Source organism: Fusarium verticillioides, chromosome 4 (assembly GCF_000149555.1).
Source record: "Fusarium verticillioides 7600 chromosome 4, whole genome shotgun sequence".
In the NCBI taxonomy this organism is placed as follows: Eukaryota; Fungi; Ascomycota; class Sordariomycetes; order Hypocreales; family Nectriaceae; genus Fusarium; species Fusarium verticillioides.
In genome coordinates, this window is record NC_031678.1 from 3,430,218 (window position 1) to 3,457,344 (window position 27,127).

General features: G+C 47.2%; 10 protein-coding genes and 1 non-coding gene across 12 annotated transcripts; 4 read left to right on the forward strand and 7 right to left on the reverse strand.

Annotated features, from left to right (window-relative positions):
* Window positions 1–168: 168 nt before the first annotated feature.
* Window positions 169–1,333, reverse strand: FVEG_12217 (hypothetical protein). The gene is made up of 2 exons (XM_018901567.1): window positions 743–1,333; window positions 169–693 (listed from the first exon to the last, which is right to left on the reverse strand). Exons 1-2 carry the CDS (start codon window positions 1,262–1,264, stop codon window positions 229–231), a joined length of 987 nt encoding a protein of 328 aa, XP_018760073.1. The 5' UTR covers window positions 1,265–1,333; the 3' UTR covers window positions 169–228.
* A 1,051-nt stretch (window positions 1,334–2,384) lies between these two features.
* On the forward strand, window positions 2,385–3,796 carry FVEG_12218 (hypothetical protein; the record flags this gene model as incomplete). The annotated part of the gene is made up of 3 exons (XM_018901568.1): window positions 2,385–2,482; window positions 2,524–3,624; window positions 3,670–3,796. The coding sequence occupies 3 exons, from the start codon at window positions 2,385–2,387 to the stop codon at window positions 3,794–3,796; spliced, it is 1,326 nt and encodes a 441-aa protein (XP_018760074.1).
* A 122-nt stretch (window positions 3,797–3,918) lies between these two features.
* On the reverse strand, window positions 3,919–5,740 carry FVEG_12219 (hypothetical protein; the record flags this gene model as incomplete). The annotated part of the gene is made up of 3 exons (XM_018901569.1): window positions 3,919–4,040; window positions 4,104–5,595; window positions 5,648–5,740. The coding sequence occupies 3 exons, from the start codon at window positions 5,738–5,740 to the stop codon at window positions 3,919–3,921; spliced, it is 1,707 nt and encodes a 568-aa protein (XP_018760075.1).
* Window positions 5,741–6,203: 463 nt separating this feature from the next.
* Window positions 6,204–7,042, reverse strand: FVEG_12220 (scytalone dehydratase). The gene is made up of 4 exons (XM_018901570.1): window positions 6,901–7,042; window positions 6,784–6,839; window positions 6,690–6,731; window positions 6,204–6,631 (listed from the first exon to the last, which is right to left on the reverse strand). Exons 1-4 carry the CDS (start codon window positions 6,926–6,928, stop codon window positions 6,272–6,274), a joined length of 486 nt encoding a protein of 161 aa, XP_018760076.1. The 5' UTR covers window positions 6,929–7,042; the 3' UTR covers window positions 6,204–6,271.
* Window positions 7,043–7,223: 181 nt separating this feature from the next.
* FVEG_12221 (hypothetical protein) lies at window positions 7,224–10,347 on the forward strand. The gene is made up of 3 exons (XM_018901571.1): window positions 7,224–8,398; window positions 8,494–8,804; window positions 8,854–10,347. The coding sequence occupies exons 1-3, from the start codon at window positions 7,414–7,416 to the stop codon at window positions 9,409–9,411; spliced, it is 1,854 nt and encodes a 617-aa protein (XP_018760077.1). The 5' UTR covers window positions 7,224–7,413; the 3' UTR covers window positions 9,412–10,347.
* Window positions 10,326–12,880, reverse strand: FVEG_12222 (hypothetical protein; the record flags this gene model as incomplete). 2 transcript variants are annotated; one of them, XM_018901572.1, is made up of 2 exons in its annotated part: window positions 12,612–12,880; window positions 10,326–12,556 (listed from the first exon to the last, which is right to left on the reverse strand). In XM_018901572.1, the coding sequence occupies exons 1-2, from the start codon at window positions 12,802–12,804 to the stop codon at window positions 10,326–10,328; spliced, it is 2,424 nt and encodes an 807-aa protein (XP_018760078.1). In that variant the 5' UTR covers window positions 12,805–12,880. The 2 variants fall into 2 exon arrangements, with proteins under 2 accessions (XP_018760078.1, XP_018760079.1); XM_018901573.1 differs by having other exon boundaries at window positions 10,326–12,406; window positions 12,612–12,815.
* A 1,740-nt stretch (window positions 12,881–14,620) lies between these two features.
* Window positions 14,621–16,944, reverse strand: FVEG_12223 (primary-amine oxidase). The gene is made up of 3 exons (XM_018901574.1): window positions 16,846–16,944; window positions 16,356–16,787; window positions 14,621–16,307 (listed from the first exon to the last, which is right to left on the reverse strand). The coding sequence occupies exons 1-3, from the start codon at window positions 16,900–16,902 to the stop codon at window positions 14,745–14,747; spliced, it is 2,052 nt and encodes a 683-aa protein (XP_018760080.1). The 5' UTR covers window positions 16,903–16,944; the 3' UTR covers window positions 14,621–14,744.
* A 2,820-nt stretch (window positions 16,945–19,764) lies between these two features.
* On the forward strand, window positions 19,765–21,439 carry FVEG_12224 (hypothetical protein; the record flags this gene model as incomplete). The annotated part of the gene is made up of 4 exons (XM_018901575.1): window positions 19,765–19,963; window positions 20,014–20,114; window positions 20,172–20,353; window positions 20,407–21,439. 4 exons carry the CDS (start codon window positions 19,765–19,767, stop codon window positions 21,437–21,439), a joined length of 1,515 nt encoding a protein of 504 aa, XP_018760081.1.
* Window positions 21,440–23,290: 1,851 nt separating this feature from the next.
* On the forward strand, window positions 23,291–24,801 carry FVEG_12225 (hypothetical protein). The gene is made up of 4 exons (XM_018901576.1): window positions 23,291–23,692; window positions 23,748–24,116; window positions 24,170–24,295; window positions 24,347–24,801. Exons 1-4 carry the CDS (start codon window positions 23,440–23,442, stop codon window positions 24,664–24,666), a joined length of 1,068 nt encoding a protein of 355 aa, XP_018760082.1. The 5' UTR covers window positions 23,291–23,439; the 3' UTR covers window positions 24,667–24,801.
* A 59-nt stretch (window positions 24,802–24,860) lies between these two features.
* Window positions 24,861–24,932, reverse strand: FVEG_17187. Its single transcript has one exon. It is a non-coding gene; the product is annotated as a tRNA-Asp (tRNA).
* A 115-nt stretch (window positions 24,933–25,047) lies between these two features.
* FVEG_12226 (hypothetical protein) lies at window positions 25,048–26,997 on the reverse strand (the record flags this gene model as incomplete). The annotated part of the gene is made up of 1 exon (XM_018901577.1): window positions 25,048–26,997. The coding sequence occupies one exon, from the start codon at window positions 26,995–26,997 to the stop codon at window positions 25,048–25,050; it is 1,950 nt and encodes a 649-aa protein (XP_018760083.1).
* Window positions 26,998–27,127: the final 130 nt, after the last annotated feature.

Genomic DNA, 27,127 nt, shown 5'->3' on the forward strand with positions numbered 1-27,127 from the left:
TTCACCCCGCATATGACAAGGCAGCAGAATAAAAATCTTGGCAGAGAACATCAGAAGAGGATGAATGCAGCGACATATGCATATTGTAATCTAATCCCTCAAACTTCTGATGTTAATGTAGGATCATGCAAGCCAAGTTTCCAAGGTAAAATGGTACTTTTGTAAATTCCCGCTTACTCCTCCCCTATCTACATGACGCAGTGGTAACCAGTGTTGTAACCTAGCAGTTCATGATGAATCCTCCCGGACAAATTCTAACAGGGCATTTGTCACTTCGGCTCGTCTCTCAAGCATGACCCAGTGTCCTGCTTCATCAAGAACCACTTCTTTGTAGCCCTTGCTTGCATATGGTGTGATACCCCTCCCAATTTGATCCGCCCGTGTAACCATATCTCCACCGCCGCAGATACCAAGAACTGGAACTTTGAGCATGCGTTGCTCATCTGTCAGTGGATCCTCGTCCTCTGCTTGGATCCCACGCATGAGGGAACGGTAGTAGTTGAGCAGGCCCTTGATGGTGTCCTTGCGTCTGTTGATCTCGAGCCAGCGGGTCTTGTCTTGTTCTTTGAGGAATGGGGGCAGGGGACATGTCTTGTCAGAGGCCAGCCATTCTCGTGTTCCGTTGATCGCTGCAAGGCCTGTTATCCATAGGGCATTGTCGTCGGCGTATGCGAGGTGGAAGAATGACTCTAGCTACAAGAAGTCAGTGAATTAGTTCAACAGGACTGGGCCAGGCACATACATGATCAAGAATAACTCGCTCAGCATCATATGAGTTGAAGAAGTACCAGTAGCCCAACTGCATATACCCAAGCTCTTTCTGACTCCAGACATTCAATGCATCAATGTCAAAGAAGACTCCTGGTGCTGTATAGCCCGCAGACATGAACACCAGCTTGGAAAATCTCTCAGGATGCCAAACAACAACTCTAGACATGACCATAGACCCCCAGTCATGTGAGACACCAATAACTTTGTCAATCTTCTCATGATCTAGCAATCCTATAAAGTGCCCACTGAGACGCTTCAAATTGTAAGATTCAAGGTCAGCGCGCTTGTCGGAATCGCCATAGCCGAGACAGTCTGGGGCAATGACTCCATAGCCTGCATCTGAGAGGTCCTTGAATTGATATCGCCAGTCGTAGCGCGAAGACGGGCAGCCGTGGATGAAGAGAAATGTTTCTTTGTTGTCTTTGGCTGGGATGTAGTCATAGGCATAAGTATCACCATCACTCGTGGTGAATCGCTTGTCGAAATTGTCCATGACTGAAAAGAAGTAAGCACCAACAACGAAGTTTGCGAGTCAGAGCCAAAACGCCAACTGAACTGTGATTGTTGGAACCGCGCTGTCCGAGCCAAGAGAGCACTGAAAGGCAGAGCTACAGTGGGTCGGCAAAAGTCCCGACACATAGCCAAAAAGGCTCCTTGATTTTATTTATTATATAATAAGCTATATAAAATAGATAAAAAAATAAAAAATAATATAACTAATATTTAAATAGTTAAATTATAGTACAATAATATTAGAATTTATATATAATAAATATACTTATATTATTAATAAGTTTTAAATTTATATTAAGTTTTTAAAATAATACTATCTTTTTAAACCTTATTAATTAGATTAATAGATTAATTATAATACTTAAAAACTAATAATTATATTATTTAAAAGCTTAAAAATATTATAAAACTTAAAGTATTTTATTAAATATTTTATTTAATTTTATAATTAAGTTTATAAAAGTAAAAAAAAGCTATAATTTTCTTAAAATCTTAAATTTTAAGCTTTTTCTATATTTATAAATTAAAATTAAAATACTAAATAAAAATATTAAATCTCAAATTACGATTTAATAATACTATTTAATAGCTTAAGTTTTATAAAAAAAACTTATAAATAATAAAAAACTTTATTTTAAATAGTTAATAAGGGATTATAATAATAACCTTTTTTAAAAGTTTTTTTTTAATTTTAATTTTAATTTTTAAAATACTTAAAAAATATATAAAAAAAAACTTAAATATTTTAAGATAATATAGCTATTTGAGATTATAATAAAATATATTATAGCCTTAGTATAATAAAGTTATATATTTATATATATAATTATAAAATAAGGCCAATTTTAGCTATGTGTCGGGACTTTTGCCGACCCACTGTTATAAAAGCTGCGGGTAGCTGTGCGCTAAAACTCAGTGAGCCGTTGCCTGTTCTTCTCACTGTCAAGGGTATTCAGTTGCCCCGCCCTCAGACTTTGCCCCTACGGCTTTCTCCGACAGAGCATTACTACAGTGACAAAACAGTCTCCAGCAAAGCAGACAGCGCTGACAACCTTGGCTCATAACCAAGTCCCGATACCAAGATCACAACTCTTCGCAATATGGCATCGACATTAGAGCATCTTACTCCTGAAACACCTACGGCAGCAATGGACCATAGAGAAGCTCTTCAAAGCACAGGAGAAAGGCGAGTCGAAAAGTCCGATCATACCTCATATACTGACCTGATTGACTTCCCAGTAATGAGCACTCAGATCTCAAAGCCAAAGAAGATGGCATAGCATTCTGGACGAAGCACACCAAACCGGTTCTGGCATCCCTTCTCAAATCAGTCGGAGACTACACCCCCGAACAGCAAGATGCTCATCTCGAGTTCCTTGACAACTATATCATCCCGACCATGGGACATGCGCCTGAAAAGGACCGCGCAAGATCACTCCTGACCCCAAATGGCTCACCATTCGAAACCAGTCTCAACAATAGTGACAGCGGCAAGTCATACGTCCGTTTCTGCTACGAACCAGTGTTTCCAGGCTCAGATGGCGTCACTGAAGATCCCATTCTAATAATCGCCGAGAAGACTGGTGCTGATCTCCGTTGGTTCAATCAGTTTGCCGCCGAATTCTATCCATCCGGGGAAGATGCTGTGATTTTAGCGGAGAAGATGCCAAAGGACACTATTCGTATACCTAAAGTGTTTCTGGCCTTTGATCTCAAGGAGGACAATCAGACTATGAAGGCGTATTTCTACCCTGTTATCAAGTGGATGACAGCAAAGAAAAACTCGGATAGCGCTGGGTTTGACCTCATCCGACGACTTGATCCCCTTGGTCCATCGTTCGGGCCAGCTATCGACATGATCGAGAAGTACCAGACCAAGTTGTACCAAGATCCACCGCTCACTGTGGTTATCGGTATTGACTGCATAAGTCCCGAAGAAGGTGCTCGAGTCAAGATCTACATCGAACCCCAATCCAACACCTGGGAAGCAGTTGTACAGCACGTCACCTTGGGAGGCCAAGTCAAAGACAAAACAACAATGGAAGGTCTAGCGGTTCTTCGCGATATGTGGCATATACTCATAAACGAGCCAGAAGATAAAGAATTTGATGAGAAGTTCTCAAAGAAAATATTAGAAGACAAACCTGACGTTAGCGGAGCGTGCTTCAGCTGGGAACTCAAGCCTGGCCAGGACGTCCCTGAGGTCAAGATTTATGTCCCTTTGAATCAATATTTCAAGAACGACAAGGATGCTGCAGAAGCCATGGAGAAGGTCTTTCGGAAGAGAGGGTGGACTTGGGGCATAGAGGGCACATATAAGAAGATTGTGTCGGATGCATAGTAAGTTCCTACTGACCAAGACGGCCATGATACTAACAACCTTAGTGGGAGCGATGTTGTCGATGATACGGTTGAGACACCTACTGAGCATACCTTTGTATCATTCAACTTCTCGCAGAAGAAGGGGGTGTACATGACAACATACGTCGCACCATTTGTGAGGTTTTCTTAAATCAGGCGTTGCGCTTGTGGAGAACCGTACTTAGTAACAAATAATCGGAATTAATGTCTTGCAATATGGTATTAAAATTACAATTCTGAGAAGTCCCTGTCATACGATATATGGCTAGCCTACTAAGCAGAATCCCCTGGACTCTTCGTCCTGTTCTCAGTCTCTACAACCTCTGTATCAGGTGTAATGGGAGCGTCGATCTGGGAAGTAAACTTCTCTGTAGGATCGCGTAGAAAGAAAGCGGCTAAGATGAATGATTAGCAATCAAATCCCCCATGAGGTTCCCTTGTCATTTTCATCCACTCACCGATGCTGGCGACGAGACATAAACTCGCAGTGGTCAGCCAGACACCACGAAAGCTTACGCGGTAAGCTTCCAGAAGACCATAAACGCCAGCGCGAATTATTTCTGGAGAAATGCCGTTGATATGCTTGAGAGCCACTGTATCGTTATGGGCAAGGGCTGGTATGAGTTGAGGCAGCTCCCTTTCGGGGAAGCCAAGTGGCAAGACGGCATGAGATATCTTAGGCCCCAAGTTGGATGAAAGCCCATTAGAGAAGATGGCGTTGAAGATAGCCAAACCAATAGACCCCCCCAAGCTTCTGATAGATATCATAAGACCAGATGTAATCGCGATCAATTCTCGAGGTGTTGCAAAATGAGCTACTGTAATCAGCGCTGGCATGCAAACACCCAGTCCGAGACCGAGAGTTATGGGGTATATCCAGATGAGGGCTTGAGGTGTCGACTTGGAGACAGTAGCCATCAGGACCATGAACAGGATTTTGAAGCCAAAGGCCAGTATAATGGGGAAACGTAAGGCCTTACTCATAGAACACCATATACCACTCACGATGGCAGAAATGCCCAGAGCGATGAAGGCCATACTGTACTGGGCGCCGATGACAAGATTATCAGTTGCGAAGAGGACACTGACTTCAAAGGCGAAATAGTTGTTGCCACAGTGGAATGCCATGCCCTCAGCAAAGATGCAACCCAAAGCGAGTGCAAAGTTTCGATCGCGAAAGAGACGATGATGAAACATGCCATTCTTTTTGATCAATGTCTCATAGACGATAAGGGTAACCCCCGAAAGTACGCCGATGAGGAAAGTGGCCAGCACATGGGCATCAGTCCATGAATATAGGTTCCCGCTCCAAGCCAGAGACATGCAAAAAAGGACGAGCGCAGGAGTCAAGAAGCCGTACCCAACCCAGTCCAAGTAACGCATTTTCTCTGCTACGCTGAGGACGATTTCTAAAGCTCTCGAGGGCGGGTTGTAGAACAACTGACATGCGACTGTCGCGACTGCATATATGCCAGCGACCATGTACCAGTAGGCTCGGAAGCCATCGTGGTGCTCATGTCTAGTCAACACCCCGCCGATCAAAAGACCGACAATTGCTCCCAAGGAAGCAGCAACATTGATACTTCCCTGTGCCCAAGGACGATACTTGCGAGCGACGACCTCGGAGGAAATGGCGTGAAGGAGCGGTTGTGCACCAAACGAAATGCCTGATACGGCGAAGCCAGCGATGACCGTGCCGGAAGACGAAGCTTGAGCGATAATGAGAGAGCCAATAAAGCCGCAGCTCGTTAAGAAAATGAGTATCCTCTTACGACCCCAGAGATCGGCGGCTTGTGAAGCAGGGATGCCGAGAAGAGCTGTCAAGATTGCGATGACTTCACTGTACCAGACTGAGTCATTGGAACCACCAACAACGGCGGAGATGTCTCTGGTCAAGGCCCCAGATCCAACGACATTGGCAACTTGGACGAAATAGACAAGGTTGATCGACTGGACGTAGCTTGTCAGAGCAGAATTGTTGGAAGGATGAAGTCGTACTTACAAGTAACAACAGCAGACTCTTCATAGACACATTATTGTTCCCCTTAGCTTCACCAGCCCTTTCGCTGTACTCGCACGAAGATCTATCAGACATGTTTAAAGAGCGTATAGGTCAAAATGAATGTCGTGGAGGAAATCTAGCCCAAGAATATTTCTGGAAATCTGTGTTGGTAGTTATAAGCCATGAAGACACGGCACGCAGGGTCCTGCGCATTGACGTCGTATTTCCGTGTTGAACCTTATTTTGGCGCATTAATCCTTAGCTTCATGATGTTGATGTTTCGAACAGAAAAGGTCATGGCGCAAACTTGCCTATTGCGTTATGCCTTCTAGCATGGGCGGGCGTAATCTTCGTGCGATAAGCAACGCGCTTTGACAGTCATACTTGGAGGGTTGTCTCGGTTTGAATTGACTAGCTTTAATTCTCTTTTGTTGATGCAGTTACGATACAGGCCATGTTTACTCAATCATAAAAGAGGGAGATTGTTTTGGTCTTAATCGATCAGTCGCATTTCTCAATGTCATCATCAACAATCGGGATTTATCTGGACATCAAGGGCATGAAAAACATTGATTAGAAAGGTGCTTGGACTCAATTCGAGCTATCGCGTGCTATCAACACTTTTTACTGGCTTCCTTTGAAAATCTTGGAAAAGTCATGCTCATTCCAGTACATGGTGGGCTTCAAACCAGCCAACTTCCATTCCCCATCGATCTTTGCATAAGTATGTCGCATAACAGCATGGCAGTGCCCCTTGGCCTCAACTGTCTTCTTGTCGGGTCCTGTGTATCGCTGGTGAGCAGCACGGAGCTGATGAGTACCGATTATGCGGCCATCGGAGAGAGCTTCATATTTGGAAGCTCCGATGAAATGTTGGCTGACAACAAGAGGGTCACCAACAAATCCAGGGTCTGAGACCATGGCGACAAAGTCTTTGTCCGGCATGGCATCCCACTTCTCACCGGTCACTGCGGTATAATCAACCTTGAGGACATTCTATTAGCGGGGACAATGGCCAAGTGTTTTCTTCGGGAACTCATACAACTAGTTCCGGGGCGACGATGCTGGCCAAGCGATCCCAGTCCTGCGAATCAGTCAGATGAGTCTGGTCTTGCCCATAGTATGACTCTACAAACCTTTGCGTCAAGGCTGTCTCCCCAGTCGAAAGTGATTGCAGCAACTTGAAGAGCATCTATTTTATTATTAACGTTTGCTCGGAACTAAAGGTAACCGATGGTTTGGAGGTCACTAACCGGCGGGATCAACTCTTGAAGCAACCATGGCGCCGGTGTATGAGGATTGATTGACAAAATATATGGAGCGTATGGTTAATGTTTCTAGATATGAAGCGGGATTAACGAACTTGATCGATTTAAGGACAAATCTGGGGAATTATTAGAAGTCAAGGAGAGAAGCAATCGTTCTTATGAAGTACGGAACTTCCGATCTCGTTCCGTCCGTATCCCGATAGCGGATCTCCCCCGCCGCTAACTAAAGTTGGTCAAGTCTGCCGATCGACCTCGAGTGCCAGGGCAAGGGGAAAATAACTCTGACCCGGCTTCGATATGCAGCAAGAACTGCCGAGAACCTTGATACCAGCCCGGCAGGTCCGGCAGTGTCAGAGCGGAGAAGTACTATCAGGATAAGTATTTCTAACTCAGAAACACCTTATATGAAACGGTCTTTACCTGCAATGCATTACTCTATTCCATCTGTATCCTCTAGAAAACCTTGGATCAAATCAACTCACCTTGGAATATACCAGAATGGCAGCAACTATTCACCTACCTGCCGTCAAACTCCAGAAAATCCAGGAACGATTCCCGGATGCCATCATATCAAAGATCACCTCAGCACCTGACCATCCCCGGTTCAATTACGACGGCTTCAAACCGGGCCGTCGAGTTCTAGAAGCAGGCCATGTTCGCTATCCGGGTCGCAGGCCATTCGGTGTACCAACTGTATATGAGCGAGACCAAGATATTACGGTTCGCGATGGCGCTCGTCTATACGCAGACATCTTCCGCCCCGAAACGTCTGATACACAGCCTGTTCCATGTATCCTTCCGTGGAGCCCATACGGTAAAACTGGTACGGGACCTCAGAACTACGACTTCATGGCCCCTTATCGAGCTGGAATCGCGCTTGATCGCACATCAGGCTATGAAAAGTTCGAGGCTCCGGATCCTTCCGAGTGGGCTGAGCGTGGCTACGCTGTTTTGAACATTGATGCTCGTGGTGCTGGACATAGTGAAGGAGTCATTGCACGATGGGGCATTCAAGAAGCAGAGGACGTTTATGACGTCATCGAGTGGCTGTCTAAACAGCCTTGGTGCAATGGCTCCGTCGTGATGGCAGGGAATTCCTGGTTGGCTATATCGCAGATTAACTTTGTTTCCAGAATGCACCATCCTGCATTGAAGGCGATTGCACCCTGGGAAGGTTATACAGATCTGTATCGCCACTATGTTGCCAGGGGTGGACGTCCCCATATTCCTGGCTTCCACCGGATGATCTCAAACGGGCTTGCGGGGCCTGAAGGTGCTGAGAACGTTGTCGCCATGCTTGAGAAACATCCGCTGTACGACGACTACTGGGAGGCCAAGAGAATTCCTGTTGAGAACATCGACAATATTCCTATGTATGTTGTTGCTTCATACTCAAGCATGCTGCATACATATGGCTCGTTCCAGACTTTTCGACAAGCCAAGACAGAAAAAAAGTGGCTTCGTGTCCATCCGTATCAAGAATGTAGGTAAAACTGGTTTCTTAGTCCTTCTCATGCCAATCTGTGTAGTAGTAGCATATACTCATGGCTGAACGTCACTGATCTGTTGATTGATAAGGGTATGACATGTATCGACCATCCGTCTCGGATGAACTTCAGCAGTTTTTCGACTTCTATTGCAAGCCTGATATTGTCAAAGGCACAAACTGGGAATCCTCAACCCCTCGGGTCCGGCTTTCACTGCTTGGCTTTGAGGCAGACGGGAGTTCCGCCACGACTGTTATCGAGAGGCCTGAGGAGAGTTACCTGCTTGCAAGACAAAGGCTACGAACTCTATACCTTGACGGGGAAAAAGCAAAACTAGTAGATTCAACACCAGATCAGGAATCCATAAAGTCGTATGAAGGAAAGAGTTTGACTGATAGATTGGTGAGTCTTTATTGCCTTGGGAGCATACGGGTGACTGACGAACTGTTAGACCTTTACAGCGACATTTGATGTCGCAACTGAGCTGGCTGGCTACCCAAAGGCAGTGTTATACATGTCATGCCCCGACCATGACGATTTCGATGTTGTTGTGCAGGTTCGCAAGATCGATAGCAACGGCCGGCAGCTCTCACATCTCAACTACCCTTGTCCTGTTCCAATTGACGAGGTACCCGATGTAAACACAGCGAAAACTTTAGGTCCGCAGGGCTTCCTTCGAGCTTCGCATAGCGTCTCTCTTAAGGAACATGGCGGGCCCGTTGTTTCCCACGATCTGTCGCGTGAGACAGACGTTTCGTACAGCCACCGTGTCCGACGGCCCATTAGTCCTGGCACAATTGTCCGCCTAGAGATCCCCATATGGCCGATTGGGATAGCGTTCGCCGCCGGAGAAGGCATAGCGCTCAACGTTTCTGGGCATGATATGTGCCTGCCTGAGACTGACTTGTGTCGCTTGAGAGAACCAGAGGATGGGAATGTCGGGAGGCACTATGTTCATACAGGAGGTAAGTACGACAGCCATTTGATCATTCCTGTTATCATGGGTTAGTGCGGTCAACTGTAGTGGGGCAGTGACAGCAGCTGATACACCTCGGTCTCGTGGATTGGTCGTGACTCGGTGCAATGGCCGATGTATAAGAGTCTCCGTGCATTTTATCATGTTCACATTTCTTCCTCACTACCAAGGCAAGCCTCAGAAAGCAACGAAAAAAAGAAGCCTGTCAGACGTCCATCAATGCCCGCCCCAAGAACGCGCCCGAAGGCAGACCGTCCCAAGGGCCGAGATCATCAAGAGTAACATCTCTCTATACAGCAGCCACTCAAAAGAGCAGACCACCGCCATCCTTGCGGACAGATCGAGAGGACCAGAAAAGGGGTATTCACTCTAGGGCATCGAGGATATTCATTCATCAACCAGGGTGGGATCTGTGGCTCTTTTAGGGAACCAAGAGAAGGTCGAATACTATAGAAATGATTCTCTGAAGTATTGTCGACATGAAGAAGAAAAGAAGAAAAGTCCAAATGGTCGGCGGCAGAGCAGACTTTTATAGAGAGCTGCTGTGGATACAGTGACTAAGCGAGTTTGTTTAGCGAGTGCAGAGTTTTTTACGCTGGGTTCAGCAAGATTGAGATGAGGCTGACTAGTCAGCGTGCACGGTGGTGAAAACTCTGTTTCTCCTCAAACAGAGCCTCGTTATTGGGTAACTTGCTTTTTCCTGTTATTTTCTTTTAGTTTTTTCTAGAGGTTTCTGACTGTTGATTGTTTTCATTCGCCGCTTTCATTCTTCCGCTCTGCTACTGGAGATTTCCTTCGCTGCTAGTTCTCCACTCTCAGACTTTCCGTGTCCAAGTGTAGGATGAGTATCTGGGGACCTACTGTTACAGCAAGTCACTTCACAAGACGCCTAAATATACCTGATGACTTTTAATTTGAGGGTAGAGCAGGCGGGCAAGACCTTGACTCTACCTCAGAGTAAATCGTCGCAAGCTCAAGGCCCGTGCTTGGGACCTCCATTCCGACACGGCCTCTCCAAACATGTATCCAGCCACATAACATTCTTCGACAAAGTAAAATGTGTCGTCACCCAAAGGTCGTAGAATATAAGGAACCGGGCCTCCAGCAACAACACATACTAGATCGCCCTTCCGAAGAAGATTAGGTCCGATTCCTAGCAAACAGTTCGTCGCTCTGAATATCTGTCGGTCGCGACACACGTTGCTCACGGCCTGTCCATATCTAGCAGCCTCTTCATTGCAAGGCTTCGCGTTTTTGAAGTAATCCCGGCTCCACTTTACAAACGATAAGATATGCTCATTCATCGCCTTCTGCTCCTTCAAGATGTTACCGTACCAATCCTGACCAGCTGTCAAGACGAGAGACAACCGAGCTTCTATACTATTATGGCTACGCACATGCACGTTCAGCCAATGGTTGAGCTCCGTCTTTTGCTTTTTGAGCCCCTTGTGACGTGATCGGCGATCTTTCGTGTTTGCTGTAGGAAATACTCGGTGAGCAGATGTTACAGATGCGAGGACAAATCCTTGGAGGATTAGACACCGCTCGTTTTGGCTCCAAGCAAGCTTTGCCGGAGGATTTGGTTTCCAACCAGCAGACGCATTGAATTTCATACTGGCTCTATGAGAGATACTAATGCTCCTAATCGGTTTCACATGCCAACGTGGTATCCATGTTGGGAAATCGGGGTAAAATAGAGATGTATGCCGGACTGCAGAGAGGATTTCGAGGGGATTCTCGTGAGTCTGATAGACCCAGTAGAAGACGCGACTGTATAACCCATCTGGAAGCAGGCGATAATCTGGGGGTATGTGGGTGCGCCCTGGCCCTGTATGTTGACTCGGAAGGCCCAAGATGGCGTATATCCGATCCAAACGTTCTGAAACGTCGAAATTTCGGGTCAGTCGAAGGACATCCAAAAATGACATCGAATCGCCTCGAAACTGAGTCGAAGACATTCGGTACATGAGATAAGCGTTCATCAGACCAGTCCGAGCATCTAAGCCTCCTTGGAAAGGACCAGGAGACTTCTTTGACTTGCTGACGCGATTGAAAATCGTCATCAAGCTCTTATTGTTCCTGATCAGAGTCGTTGCGAGCCCCAACAAAGTCCAGGATATCTCGGCGTCTCCCCATCGAATGATCGCACGGCGCGAGGAAACTAACTCTTGGACCACCCATAATCGTTTCCAGTAGCCACTCTGGTATACCTCAACGATTCTACCCATAGAAGCCTCGTTCTGAACACAGCCATAAATGTTATCGGATGACGACGAAGACCTATCGTTCTGATCAAGGTTTTTCCGAACTTCGAACCATGCTGAGGTCAAAGCTTTGATGGCATTGAAGCACATACTCGCATGGGTATAGTCCTTGCCAACAAATCCAATGACTCTAAATGCTTGGGAGTATATCCTTTGCATTATACTGACTTGCTGACGGCGTTCCTCGTGGTCAGACTGGTTGATACACAATGCATCGGCCCACACGACCCGAATGTGTTGCTCGAGCCGAAGATGCAGTAGAATATTTCGAAGATACGCGTTGATAGATATTTTCTCACCTCCAAGACGCATAGGCGCTTTCTGATTACCACCCTCACTCCACTGATAAGAAATTGCTTCAAAGCGAATGCTTGCTGCGTTCAGATCCAGGAGTTCGAACGAGGCCACCAGGGTGCCCTCGTTTACTCCAGGCTGGATCAGAAGCACGCGAATGTGCGAGTGAGAGGGCAAAGGGGTATATACATTCGGCTGAAAGAATGTACGTTGAAGCCGCCCACCTAGCCATCCCAAGAACCCGGGATTGTGGGAGACATTAACAAGCTGAGTAGATGTGTTGGAAGTTGTACCATAGTTTTGTGCTGGAAAAGGCATGTCTAAATAATCGCGACACATGTCCCGGTAAACGCTTGCTTCCAAAGCCCGTACAGCATTGGATCCCTGGTCTGTATGTGACGCGGCTGTGTTAGCCTCCGAGGAAGTATCATCACCACCAAGATCCAAGGTGTCCAGGTTGTTCTCCGTGTCTGGAACTAGTATTAGACCATGTTTAACAAAAAGGTACAAGAATAGGCTTGACATATCAGCAGTCTGGGCCCTGGGCTGGTGAGTAGTCCCATTGGTGTCGGAAGTATGGGCAATAGCTCCAGCGAGACTGCCGCCCCCGAAAAATAGTACTATAGTCCATTAATTCCCCTCGTACTATGTGAAGCTAAGCAGATATATACACACAGTTGAGAACACTTTCGGTTCCCTCAAGGAACACAGACTCAGAAACTTGATTGCCATCATCAATATCAGAGAGCTGATGATCGATCTCGTCGAAGCCAGCCTCGTCATCTTCCTCGGATTCGCTGATGATACTTTCGGTATCCGAGTCAGAGGAGGCTGTGATGCCGCTATCTGAGTCATCTGAACTTGACATTTTGGCTGCGGCGTATCTTGGGAAGTTAAGAGAGATCAGGTGACAGTATCAAACTTTCTGCGGGTAGAGTTCTTTCTCATCTTCTTAGCATTTCAAAGGAAGCGGGGAAGTAAGTTATGGTCAGATTTTGCAACTGAGCTGTAGCCTGTAACGCCACTTTCTGCCTCGCGGCGGTGGTTCGCACATGAGGCTGACACTGCAGCATGAGGCCAGTCGGGACTAAGCGAGCAAAACTGACTTCACATTTGAGAAGGTTTGTGTTTCTGTTGTCCATAAGTTCATTTGACTACGCATTAAGCTTTCCTTTGGGGCAATTGTCAAAGGTGTATTTTATTGAGCTCAAATCTCCGCAGTACTATAAAGCCGGCGATCCTGCGCCAACCCTTTCATTCTGTCATCCTCCAGACAACAACTTGAATTACAAGAAACAAAAAGTACAACGCCGTAAAAGTATCAGTACAATACTTCGCTGCCTCCGCAAACCTTATTAAACATGGATTGTTTCTCTTCTCTTCCGCCCGAGATCAATGTAATGATCATGCTTTGCCTCAAGACCAGATCAAACATCAAGCCGCTTCTCTCCGCATCACCTACAATACTCCAAAATTACCTAAGATCGAAAGAGTACATTCAGCAGGCTCACCTTGAAGCTGAGCTGTCAGGGGCCCTACTTCAAGACGCTCTGGTCGTTGCAAATTTCCCGTCCAAGAACCGACAGTCACACATCGTGAAATGGAGCCAAGGGCAGCTTCCGAACCCATTCCTGCACCATGATGCGGCTACCATCGATCGTCTTGACAGACCCTACGCTCAACTCGCGAGATATATCGAGGAATATATCACAAAGGCCACATCGATCTATCCGCCTCGCGCTTACATGTGTATTCCAAGTCCTTATTACCATGTCGATCAGCTGCAGTTTAGAGGCCAACCCATTGGCGTCGATATCCTCAGGGTCTATACGCTCACAGATCTTGAAAGAAATCGTCTGTTTCAAGCATTTTTCAGATATGAGCTGGTATCCAAAATACGTGATCAGAGAGTCGCGAGGCTCATTGCCTCAAATTTCAGGATGTTCAGCCACGGCGAGGCTGAAGCACTTCGATGCGTTTACCATTACATGAGAGACCTTCATGGTGCTGTGTTCGCCCATCATGCCAGTTCTCAACTTCCTGACATACCGGCCGAAACAACCGGGGAGACACGCAAATCAGTTCCAGATGGCGGAATACGATTCCCTAATAATATATGGTTCTCACCTGACGCATTTACGAAACACAGATTTCCTCAGAGACCAATGTCGCAACAACTTGGATTGGTTGGATTCAGTCTGATAACTCTGTTGCTTAGCACTCCCAGAGACGACAGGGGATGTCCGATGCAGTTAATGGCGAAGATACCCATGCACCTAAAGATATCGGGAGGGACTCGGGCTCTGGCAACTTTTGAAATCTTCGAAGAAGGGGAATACCCTTGCCCGCTGAATGACAGATGCTGGGACGATTGGTCAGAGGTCGGCCAAACGCTCCGGGACAATGGTAGCATCGTGTTCGCTTATGGGGTGCGCATTTCGTCTACTTATTTTGACCTACAGAGGAAAATCTACCGACAAAGAGCATGGGCATTCTTCGACCACGCTAAATATTATCCGAAGGGTAGTATATCTCGACATTTTCCAACCCTTGATCAGCTTAAAGGAAAAGCTTAGACCTACGGTCGGCTAAGAACTTGAGCAACTGGGTAACATTCGTGGTCTTTCATTTTGAGGCTTACTTATAAGCTGGAAACAAGCCACGTATAGAACATATCAAGTTTATCCTCGAGTACAATACGTTGCCCTGAGTTAACGTAGATGAAAGTAGAAAAACCAACGACTTCGATTCCGAGACCTCTATTCGTCAAGAATCCTGTCACAACTATGATATAACCATTAATAGCCTTTAGAGCTTCGAACTGCAGCATGTAGAGTCTTTCTTATCCTCTCCTATATAAAGCACACTCTTATTCTTCTCCTGCGTCGAAGGCGCGACATCCAACCCCGGATTTCCAGAGAAGAAGTTCACGGGCTTCAAGCCAACCATCATCTTCTCACTCGGCATGACGGGCCAATCCTCAATACGCGGGTTGTGAGTGGAGCCGAAGGTATGCCATATGACAATATCCTCGTTCCTCACGGAATGAGCAACTCCGGTGTTTCGGCGCCTCGCTATTACAGATGCCAAGCCGTCGCCTCCGGTTGATTGCATCGTGTATTTACCCGCGGGGAAATGATCGTTGTCTTCATACCTAGTTACCCACACTGCATGCTCCGCAAACTCCGAGCGCTTGGCGTGGAAGGATTCAGGGTGTGCGAGAAGCATTTGGCTGTAGAAGGGCATGAGCTTGAAGCCGACTGGGGTACCTGTGATGGGGTTGATCTTGTTCTCGTTGATAAATTTGAAGGTTCGCGCTTTTGTGAAATCGAGATCAAAGCCGCCTTCCTCTTCGACGGCCTGACTCTCAGTCACATAGCCTACGCCGAAAGGATTATGAATGGCAGGATCGTCGATGGGAAGTGGCTTGCTCTCTTCGACCACGAGTGAGTTGGCATGGCCGTCAATCGCAGGGTCAATGCGAAGACTGAAAAGATGCTGATGATATGGTGCCATAACTCCAGGCGCCACGATATTTCCATAAGGATACGTTCCTTTGTGATCAATGGAGGTTGGCGCAGTGGAGAGAATGCCTGTGGCCCGAACCTCGTAGAAAATGGAAGCATCTTGACTGAAGTGCCAAGCGAAAATGTACTCGTAGTTAGTAACAGTGATTATAGTCTGCAAGACCAAAATTCGAGAACGAGTTACAACCGGAACATTCGTACGGAAGTTTGTATGCTTCCACAGAATTCCATCATCCTGTTCGTGACAGCAGACGACGTTGGGTAGTTTCAGAGGCTCGCCTGATGACGTGTTGTGATAAGCGTCGAAGTACTTAATCGTCCCAAGGCAATCGCAGCCAAGCTGTAGATTGTTGGCATTGATACCAGCGCCATCATTACCGAGGTCGAACGCAGCCTTTCGTGGATATGGGGCTCGTGGATCGCCATATGGTACGAACATCTCAGCCAACGAAAGGCGATAGAACAGGCTTCGACCATCATACCGAACGTCATGAAGAGTGAGACCTTCTCGGTAGTTGAAGCCAACTCGGAGCTCCCATTTCTCCCAGGTCAGACGATTGCCTTCGATATGGAATGACGGACCTTCGGGCTGAGTTACATGTAGTGGCTTGGTAGTAGTCCTGGGGCTTGGTCGCAAGTCGGGATGATATTCGCTAGTTGCAGCAGGGTGGATTCTTCGGCGATCGAATGGTCGCTTCTCGTTGTTCGCTCTTTCGTCTGGTGTTGTTGGTAGACGATATACCTTCATGACCCTAAGAGATTCGGATACCTCGGCGCATACATCCAAAGGATAAGCGTAATAGTTCGCATTGGGGTTCTCCAACAGTCGTACATAGAACCAGCACTGCTCGGTTTAGTATACCAAGCACACACTAAGTAAAGAGCAGCTTACCATGCTGACTCGATGGGTCATATCGTTCATCCCATCTGTCGCATAAGCCCACGGCTCAACGACAACAGTCGCCCCTTCAGGCAGATCAAGCGTCTTTATCAAAGCCTGGACCTCTTCATTGGCAAGACAAGCAGCTTCAACAGCTTTCATGTAATCAGTATCGATGTAAGAATGCTTCCCTTCAACATGCTGCTTCTTGACAACTTTATCGGCGTCAAGATCGACGATAAGCTCAAAGAGGTGATTCCCTTCAGTTTCAGCTTTAATGGATGCCTCCACTCGAGCATGGCGAGTTGGCGTATGGTCGGTAGGTTGATTGAGATGTTCCTTTTCGAGATACGTGATCATTTCCTTCTTGGCGGGCTCGAGAAGAGTGATGACGCGGAAATTGGGGTCATGATCGCCAAAGTGGGGGCGCACGATGCGTGAAGCCTAGATATCTCAGCTTATCGTTGCTGAGAATGGGGATTATTCATCGATAAAGACTGACCCTCAAGATCTCCTCGGGCGACAGAGGGTCAAACGGATGAGGAGATGCAGCGGTCATTGTAGCGGTGTCGATTGTCTATGAGGCACAAATTTATTGGCGGCGTGACTTTGTACGACCATAAAATATCACCAAGAACTCCCAAGTTATATATGAACAGAAGAAAGTCGACAAAGTGCGGTGGAAAGCGACCGATGACGATGCGCCTTCTAATGACATCGACGATGCAAGATAAACTTCACGACCGGCCCGGTTGGTGTTTATTAAGTTTTGTTCATGATATCCCACCAAAAGCCCCAACGTATTACCCAAGAGAGGGGAAACGTCACCAAAGCCTTGCCTTTGGAGGTTATAAAACGCGGTTCCCCTCTTGCCTCCAAAGGTAACGCGTCGCGCTAGCGATTGTCATGTGTAGTCCCTTTCGCTGATCGAACCTCTAAAGGAAATATCGGTTCCGGGCCGGAACCGATAGCTTATCTGTGCAACGGCCCGGTATCTTATCACAGATCATTCATGAGGTCTTGATAGACCGCTCCGACTCATTCGTTGGGCCTTGATAGATGCTGGCAAATGCTGGTGCGGTCGCAATGTCGACCTGAACTCACGAAGCGCGCTCAAACAACCCTAGCAAAGCCCGCTGCTGTGTATAAAGAACCGAGACACAAGCTGAAAGGCTCAAAAATAGTTTCTCGCGATTTGCGCCCGGAAATTCGTATCGAAATTAGAATGTTGCACAGATTCAGCCTCGCTCGTGAGACATAACTTCATTTCCAGTCCTGACGCCACGCTGTACAACACAACAGAAGCATTTCGCCAAGCCATTCTCCAAGATCCCGTACCCATTTTTGGGGCTCATACGGCAACTTAATCTTGATACAAAGCATCTTGCTCCTAAACGTTATAATCTGGGGCAGATAAGCGGATTCCGTGATAGTGGACCTTTGAGGGCCGTGCTACGGAGCATAAGTGACCATCTCATCAGTTTATTGCCATTTCTTTTGCATCAGCTTGGACAGTGGAGATGGGACCTCATGCAACCGCCAATGACGAACCCCGGGGGCTGTGTTGATAGTAGGGGTTATTGCCAAGCAACGCATGTAACCTTTGGTTTGTTGAGAAATGCATATCTCACCTACCAAGACATTCTCTAGACTGAGGTAAGCGCCCGTCAATTGGCTCACCGTAACTCCGAGTCCTGGATCATCACATCCGAAGGGACATCGCATGGATCAAGATTTCCATGTTGACAACTATAACCCCAGACCTTGCTTGCCCCGGAAACGGTGAATGAGCCGTCGGGCGGCGATGGGGTCTAAAACGCCGGCAACCGAAGACATGGATGGTAAAGGCTGTTACTTTGGCCAATCAGTATTCGCGCAAAGAAGGTGAGCGCGTTGGTTGTTAGGTAGCTGGCGGTTTGAACAGCTTCCAGTGGGTTCGATGTTATTCCCATAAACGTCACTGTCGAATCATCAAACGCTCAATCAGCAATTAAGAAAACAGTTATGGACTTTGATGGCAAATTCCTCATTCCCATTGCAAATGATATTAAGAGTTTTAATTTATTGATGTATAGCTATATAGTAATGATCTGCTAAGGTGACATCTGTCAAATCTGCAATGTTGCGAATCTCACATCTTGACAACCAAGCATCATCAGCGCCTGGGCGCATTACATTACGAAACAACCCCAACAACTCAATCAGATTTGATTTGCTCCGCTCATCCGGGATCAAGATCTGTCCAAAACCTCGGTAACAAAGTCTTGGAAGATGGGCGCCTCTCTCTTGGCTTCCAAGACAAACCCCAACTGTGATGCTGTAATGATTGTCTGGGCAGAGCGACAGTAATAGCAAGAAAATTAAGGCTCAATTTAGGGCTCGTCTAGCGCATCGGGCATTGATTGCCGGATGCGGAGAAAGGCCATAAACGTGATCGGAGAATTGCCACCCGAGCCTTGTTTTAGCCCGCCCTATGAGGAGTCAGATCTTGTAAACTCTTACATACAACAAAGATAAATTCATTAGCTAAAATGCTAACGAGAGACAAACCAGGATCGGGGAGGACAAAGAATGTAAGCCACGCGAGTTCCACGTGTCATCTAAAGGCTAAAAGCATCAGCGTGCATCGTTGGGATGAGGGGAAGAGGAATATCACAATCCTTCCCAGCACGTGGAGGCAAAGATTGTCATTCTTGGAAGAGATGTCATCACTGACACAACAGAGACAGACTTTTTGTCTGCATATAACCGCCAAGTTTTATTGAAATCATCTTGCCTAAATAAGAGTGCATTCCATTTGACCGAGTCATTGGCAGCCAAGAGCAACAAACAGCATCGACGAACCAACCAAGCTTACTCGCCAAGATTGGGATGCGTTATTATGACTTCCCCATACAAGATGCCAAGTTCCGCCAAGTCGCTGGGGTAATGCTCACCTGATAACGAGCTCCAATGCTTCATGTTTTGTGTGGGTATCAGATTCATTTTCGTTCCCACCCACTAACACCTTGGCTATTGCTTGGCGAAATTGATATTCCCGTCGTAACAGGATTTACTCCGCGTGCTCCGCAAAAGCTTAGCCCCCCCTATTGTATCCCCAGCTTTCGACTTCTTGTCTCTCCCTCCCCCAAAGAATCCACAGACGATGACTGCTTCTTCTTGGCGTTCTGGGGAGACTCCAGGATCCTCCCTTTGGACCGGGTTTCCTTCGTAATCTGGATTAGAATGTCTGGGCATTGATACCCCGCGCGGTCTTTGCTGCAACCATTACATTACGACACACGCACGCGTTCTTGCTTATAAAAAAGGAGCCCGATGTCCCAGTCGCGTGGTCTCGCTCTGCACCTGCATCTTTTCTTCTTCCTGACCCCTTCCTTGCCAATTCTTCTTCTCCAGCTTTTCTGTCTCTCATCTCTTCACCATGTCGATCGGTTCTAGTGATCGACACTCTCCTTCCAAGGAGGAGGAGGGCGGCATTGCTACTCAGAGTGATGGTCCCACCAACGAGCGATCTGTCCCTTATGTTAGTGAGCAGACGGAGAAGCGTATTCTGAGGAAGCTTGATCGACGAATCATTCCTTGTGTCTGCTGGATCTACCTCATGAACTTCATGGATCGAGGTGAGTCTGATCTGAAACATCCAGCTCTCAATAATGACAATTGGACATAGTCAGTATCGGCAATGCTCGTCTTTATGGCCTCGAGGAGGAGCTTGGCCTCACAAGAGATCAATTTCAAATCTGCGTGTCCATTCTATTTGTTACCTACTGTGTAAGTTGCATCGATGCCATATCCATCTCATGAGACAGCCCACTAACTAGCTCTTAGCTGTTTGAAACCCCCTCCAACCTTATCATCAAGAAGCTACAGCCTGCCCGATACATTGCTGGTCTCGTTTTCTTCTGGGGTATTGTCGCCATTTGCACCGGCTTCGTCAACAACTTTGGCTCAATGGTTGCTTGCCGCCTGCTTCTCGGTTTCTTTGAAGCCGGTCTCTTCCCAGGCATCATGTAAGCGTTGGACTTCTCCATTTCGTGATATATCTGACCTTGGTAATCTCTAGGCTGTACCTGACCACCTTCTATCACAAGAAGCACATCTCACTTCGCAATGCCTACTTCTATTCCATCTCTGCTATCTCTGGAGCTGTCGGTGGTCTCGTAGCCCTCGGCATCGGTGAGCTTGACAACTGGGATGGCGAAGGAGAGGGTGCTGCTGGGTGGCGAGCCTGGCGATGGATCCTTACCATCAACGGTATCCCCACCGTCCTGACAGCTGTATTCATCCCATGGATCCTGCCAAATACTCCCGCAACCGCCAAGTTCCTGACTGAGGAGGACCGACAGAACCTCTTGGACCTGCGAGCAGCCGAGATTGGTCAAACAACATCTGGTCAGGAGATGCACAAGGAAGACGTCATCGCTGGAGCCAAGGACTGGACCATTTGGGCCCTCTCCATTGCTCAGTACTGCAGTCACTCTGTCCTGTACAGCTTCAGTGTCTTCTTGCCAACCATCATCAAGCAGATGGGTTCATGGACTGATAAGCAAGTCCAAGGTCTCACAGTCCCTGTGTACGCCGTGGGCTTCTTCACCTATCTGATCTGTGCCAACATAAGCGACCGAACCCAACAGCGAGGACTTTTCTGTATCGGAGGAGGTTTGACTATGATACTCGGCTACATCCTTCTGATTGCCAACCAAAGCACTGCCATGAGCTATGCTGGATGCTTCATTGTTGCTATTGGTCTCTGGACCGGCTCTGGATCAGGTATGGCTTGGATCACCGTCAACCAGCCACGATATGGCAAGCGTGCCTTCGCTAGTGGTATCTTCATTACCATTGGAAACTCCGCTGGTGTTGCCGCCCCTTTCTTGTTCAGCAACGACTACGAGCCCCATTATCGTCCCGGCTACGGTGCCTCTATTGGCATGCTTGCCCTTGCTGTCTGCATTCACACTGCCGTTTATCTCCACTTCAAGCGTCTTAACAAGAGAAAGCTTTCTGGTCAGGAGGACTGGCGCATGGAGGGTAAGACTGAGGAGGAAATTGCTGAGCTCGGCGAGCACAACCCTCGATACATGTATACTCTCTAGAGACCTCAATCTACTTTCCCTCTCGAGGCGACATGAAGGAGTTGCAGTTTTTCATATTTGTGGATAAGATTTGTTGGATGAAGTCTAGATAGATAATCTAAATTGAAAAGTTTTGTCCAACCTCTGGCCCGCATGTTCTATAGTGTCCCCATATCGTATGCGATGCATGATGCCGTCGTATGATTGTCTTAGGAGTAAATGTGTTTGTATTTAGATGAAGCGGCAAGATTATAGCCCTCTGGAGAAAGCATAGGTGAGATCCTCAACTTTACGTCAGTTGACCCGACCAATCTTTCAATGGTCGTCCACAGAAACAGCCCTTTAGAGTGATACCAATAGGTTCATACGTGAATCAATCTTCGAATATTGACTCATATCTACCCGTGAGAGGTAGACTATGGTTCTGTAAAAGGCTTACCCTCGTCCGCCGCAAGTTGAGTGCCTAGGATTCGTACGTTGATTTGGCTTATTCGGTAACTTATGTAATTTTGCAAATTCAATCACTCCGATGTCAACTCTTGCTGGCAGATCGTATGTAACGCCAAGCATTTATCATCAGCATCCAGTAGCTTCTCTGTGGCAAGGGTCCACGCCATGACGCAACGAAGCCTAAGCCATGTCTTGGTGATTTTCTTGGTGGTTGCAAATTACATCAACTCCAAGGCCTGATGCAGTATCGATCTTGGAAATTGTCGTGGCTTGAGGTATGATGAAAGCGGCGCAATTAAGCGTGAAAACGATCAAAAGCCAAGACTTGAACAGGGTTGCGGGGGAATCGCCTACGATCCGAGATTGGGGAAAGCTCTAACTGCAAAATGGAGAAGACGCTGAATGCGGAGAAATGAGACTCGCCTAGATTCAGTATAGCCGCGAGCTATTAATATTTTTAAAGATGTATCAGCTGATATCGAGATCTCCTGAAGCTGGGATCACGAGTGGGGAGTTTGATCAAGAGAGCGTAGTTTGAGCACGGCTTGTCAGACTGAGCTGTCAATTGAGTATCAAACTGCTTGATTGGATGAGCGTGGTCTGGAATTTGAGGCTGACAAAGTTCGATGTCACTTCATAACTGAGTTTTCCTTGCATGACGTTTGATCAGCGGTTAGATAAAGAACCAAAGAAGTGCCGAAAGAATGGACACGGTGCAGCCGGGAGCGCTGGATCCACGGCTGATGAACGCTACTACTCGACCACGTTCACATGCCTTCGGAGTCTTGGGAAATACTCCAAGGTTTCAGCAATACAGTCAAAGCTAGGGGGGACGCGATGCCGTTGATATCTCGAGGCCCTCCTGAGGGAGCAAGAAAACGTAAGACCTAAGTTTAGGGTGATAAAATAAGCTCCACAAAAGGTATCCTAAACTTATCCTAAATTTATACTAAGTTACCTAAATCTTTTTATCAGTTAGGCTTAAGGTCTGAGTTTTAATTCCTCCCCTAGGCCCTCCAGCATCAGCCCGTTGAAACAGTATGTTGTATCGGTTGAGTCTTTAGTGCGAGGATTTTGGCTTTTTTGTGACGACTCAAGATCCCTGTTACAAGGCATGAAGTCCACTGTTCGCTCGCCGCGGGCTCCGCCTTTCCCGCGCAGAGCGAATGCCGAAGGAGCAAGAATACAGAGAGAAGAAGCCGGTGTCGCCAAAATTGATCAAATGAATCGCCATGATGATCCAGAAGAGATTGATCAGTAATCCTGTCGTTCATATAGTCATAAACCCGTCCCGGGTGTTTCAATCTAGCCGACCGAGGCAGATTATAAATTGAAACTTAGCGCGCAGCACCAGCACAAATCAGGCATTACGCCCGCGGATAGGGCTCCAGAACGTACGAAACTCTGAGCGGACTTGCGGGCAATCAAGTCACACTAAGGGCATATTGCATCAACAGCCGTGCGGGGGGCTATGCGGTGAATCCTTTGACAGCAGGTATATAAAGACGCCAGGTATCCACACGATAGAATCAGTTCTAGTTACTCTCATCATTTAAACAGCATCTCACAAAATGGCTCCTCTCGATAACCCCGCTATTCCCAAAGGCTCGCTAGTCCTCGTGACTGGAGTAAACGGCCTTCTCGGCTCTCATGTCGCCAAACAATTCCTCGAGTATGGCTACAAGGTCCGCGGTACTGTTCGCGATGTCGAGAAGAATTCGTGGCTCACAGCTGCGTTTGATAAACAATATGGCCAAGGAAACTTTGAGCTTGTTGCGGTAGCGGACTTGACAGATGACAAGGCTTTGACTGAGGCCGCCAAGGGTAAGAACCAGTTCTTTGCATCGACAAAGTGAGATGCAACTAACAAGAACTACAGGAACCGCTGTCATTGCGCATACCGCCTCAATCATGTCTATGGACGCTGATCCTAACAATGTTATTCCTGCCGTCATTGACTTCGCCGTCGCGGCAATCAAGGCCGCTTATGCAGAGCCCAGCGTGAAGCGATTCGTCTTCACCTCATCATCTTCCGCGGCCGTCGTTTCTCAGCGCGATGTCCCCGGTATCAAGGTGACTGAAGAGACCTGGTCTGAAGGTGCCATCAAGAAGGCTTGGGCTGATCCTCCTTACACCCCCGACCGACGTGGTGCTGTGTATGCTGCCAGCAAAGCACAGGCGGAACAGGCTATCTGGAAGTATCACAAGGAACACCATAGCGAGAAACCTGAGTTGGTCGTCAACACCGGTAAGACAACTAACAGAAATTTATATTGCGATCACTGACTGACTGACGATAAGTTCTTCCCAACTTCAACTGGGGTCCATCGGTCGACGTTGAGAATCAAGGCTATCCTAGTAGCTCTGGCCTCCCTGTGCTTCTCTTCAAGGGACAAGTAACACCATTCCACGGCTTTGTCGTCCCTCGTAAGTCTCGAGCATCTATCGAAAATGATCAATTTACTGATATCGGCATAGAATACTTCATTGATGTCGATGACACTGGCAGACTTCATGTCGCAGCTGCTGTCTTCGATCATGTCAAGGAACAGCGTATTTTTGGCTTCGCCGGTCGCTTCAGCTGGGACGCTATCCTCGATATTCTTAGAAAGAACTTCCCCAACAGGACATTCCCTGAGAACTTCTCAGGTGGAGAGGACCCCAATGAGATTGAGCCAAGAGATAAGGCTGAGCAGCTTCTGAAGGAGCTCGGCCGACCTGGTTGGACAAGCTTGGAGGAGTCTATTCTGGCTAATGTCAAAGAGGTTGCGAAGGCAGAGGAGGATCCCAAGCTTTAGACTAATAGATCTAGTATAATAACTAAAGTATTCTAATTAAAGTTCAGCCCTGTAGGTAGACATTGATAACGGTCGGACCACTGGTCTTAAAAAGCCAATTCTATCTTAGGAATAATGCACATCAAAAATTGCAAGTTCTGCCACGTAAGAGAAAAATGCAAAAAGAATGACCTGCGTATCGCAGGTGGCTGGATCTCTCCCGCCGGGAATTGAACCCGGGTCTCAAGCGTGACAAGCTTGCATACTGACCACTATACTACGGAAGATGACAGGCTAGAGCCTGCTGTAGTGGGTTGTGGTGGAGATTGGCATCACGGGGTATATAAAGACAAGTCAGTTTCACGCTAAGCTCCAGTGGATAGTACTCTGAATAAGCTCAACCTACACCAGATGAAACGTCTCAACTACTATCTCGCCATCCTCAACTTTCCTCTTAATATACATATCCGTAATTCCATAAGCTATGCAAGGTCCAACGTATTCATGATCATCTCCACGCTTCCGCAACAGAACAAGATCCTCATACCCATCCACAATACAAATGACATCTCCGACCTCACAGTTCTGTGGCCCCATCCCCAGATATCCGGCGTCAGTCTCAAACAATCGAGTACGATAGTTTCGCTTCATCATAAACACCTGTTGGGCATCGACGTCAAACATCCTAGCCTTTAGTTCATCAGGCCCGCCCAACAATGGCGAAATACACCCCATCATTTCAGGGTTGTTTCCCCCATCTTGAATTATCATTACAGACAGGCCGTCAGCCTCAGGTGTCTGGAAGTATTTTGCAACACCTCGTGGTCGATCGCTCTCTGGAATTTGGAGGTCTAGTCGCGTCGTGAAGTTGAGCAATAGCAACATGCTCGGTGTATCCAGTGCCAGTTTCTGCATCCTCGCAACAACTAAGAAAAGTGCCCAAATTGAAGGAATCTTGGTTGGATATAATGGTATACGACTGATGTAGTCTTGTATCCAATCGGCGAGACTACCTCCCTTCTGCAGATTTTGGATCTCTGGGTTTCCTCCAACCCTATTCAACGTCTGCAATTTCACGCCCGATAAATGTAATTTGGCATCCGAGATAGTTGGCCGTGGAATGCCAGGGAAGATGCGAGCAAGGTTAAACTCTCCATCAAATATGAGGGTCGGGTTATCAGTTGCTCGTGAAGGAAACTGCGGAGCCCATGATGGCAACCCAAGAGGATCCTTGAATACACCAGAGCCAGCATCTCGTAGAAATTGCAATGCTCTCTTGTCGCTGTTCCCGACTACGTCGAGTACTACCTTGCAGTAGTCCACGTACACATCTCTGACGCTCTTGGTGTAGTCTGGGCTGAGGGGCAATGAACTGAGACCCAGCAGGCCATAGATGTGATCTTTCGGATCCGTAGCTTCAAGCGTGCCACCAAATACCGAAAGTTGAACCGCGGTACGCTGTCTCTCTTCTTGGCTCTCTGTAAGTCTTTCCTTATACATCGTCTTGGCGATATCGAATCGGAGAATGTTTCGTAGCTGGATGAAACCGGTACCCTTTGGTGGACAAAACTTCATCCAGATATGGCTTGGGACAAAGTTGGGTTTCGTAGCTTGTTTCTCATTCAGCTTGATGGAAAGGATCTCGAACATGTGGCACACGTTCATGAGAGAGCTGTACTCGATACAGACTCGTGGAGCAATGTAGAACAATGTTGAGGCTAGGACGTTTTCCTGCAAGATCCAGACGCGTCGCCAGTATGGTAGTAACGCAAGGTCATCTAGTGATGACCAGAACTCGTCGCATTCAGGTTCTTTTGTAAGACCACAAGATCTTAGCCACTCCAGATCCATCAGCTTATCAATATCCCACTTCGCTGCCCTGAAAGCTTTGCTCAACACCATAATGGTTGTGACAGCTCTCAAGACCTTATCACTTTCATCAGAACCTAGCCATCCGAGTACAAGATCAGCTGATGAGTAGATGTCGCGCATGAGCTTGACTTGATCAGTCCGTTCCATAGCGTCTGCTTGGTTGATACAAACAGCGTCGACCCAGATTCTGAACTTGGATTGATCTCTGTCGGGAAATTCATATCTCCAATAGCCTCGAACTTCTTTCAAGGCGCGGGCGAGACTTTTTGAAACGGGGATTTCAACGCCGTCGATGTTGATGTTGACCCTGTCAGCTGCACTTCCCCATACATATGACAGCGCTGCAAAACGAAGCTGTTTGCTGAAAGTGACGGTGTGTAATTTACAAGAGACGACATCTTTGTCCTCAACTATCTCCAGTAGCCTTATCTCGGGTTTTGAGGTGTCGAGCGGGGTTTGATACAGGTCTCGAGTGGACATATTGGCGAAGATGGATCAAGAAGCACTAGGAAGCAAGACCAGTATTAAAGAACTATACGATGAGTTGGTGCTCGCTAAATTGTTTTACGCGATACGAAAGGAAGAGAGGAGCCTTGCGGGAAATCTTCGA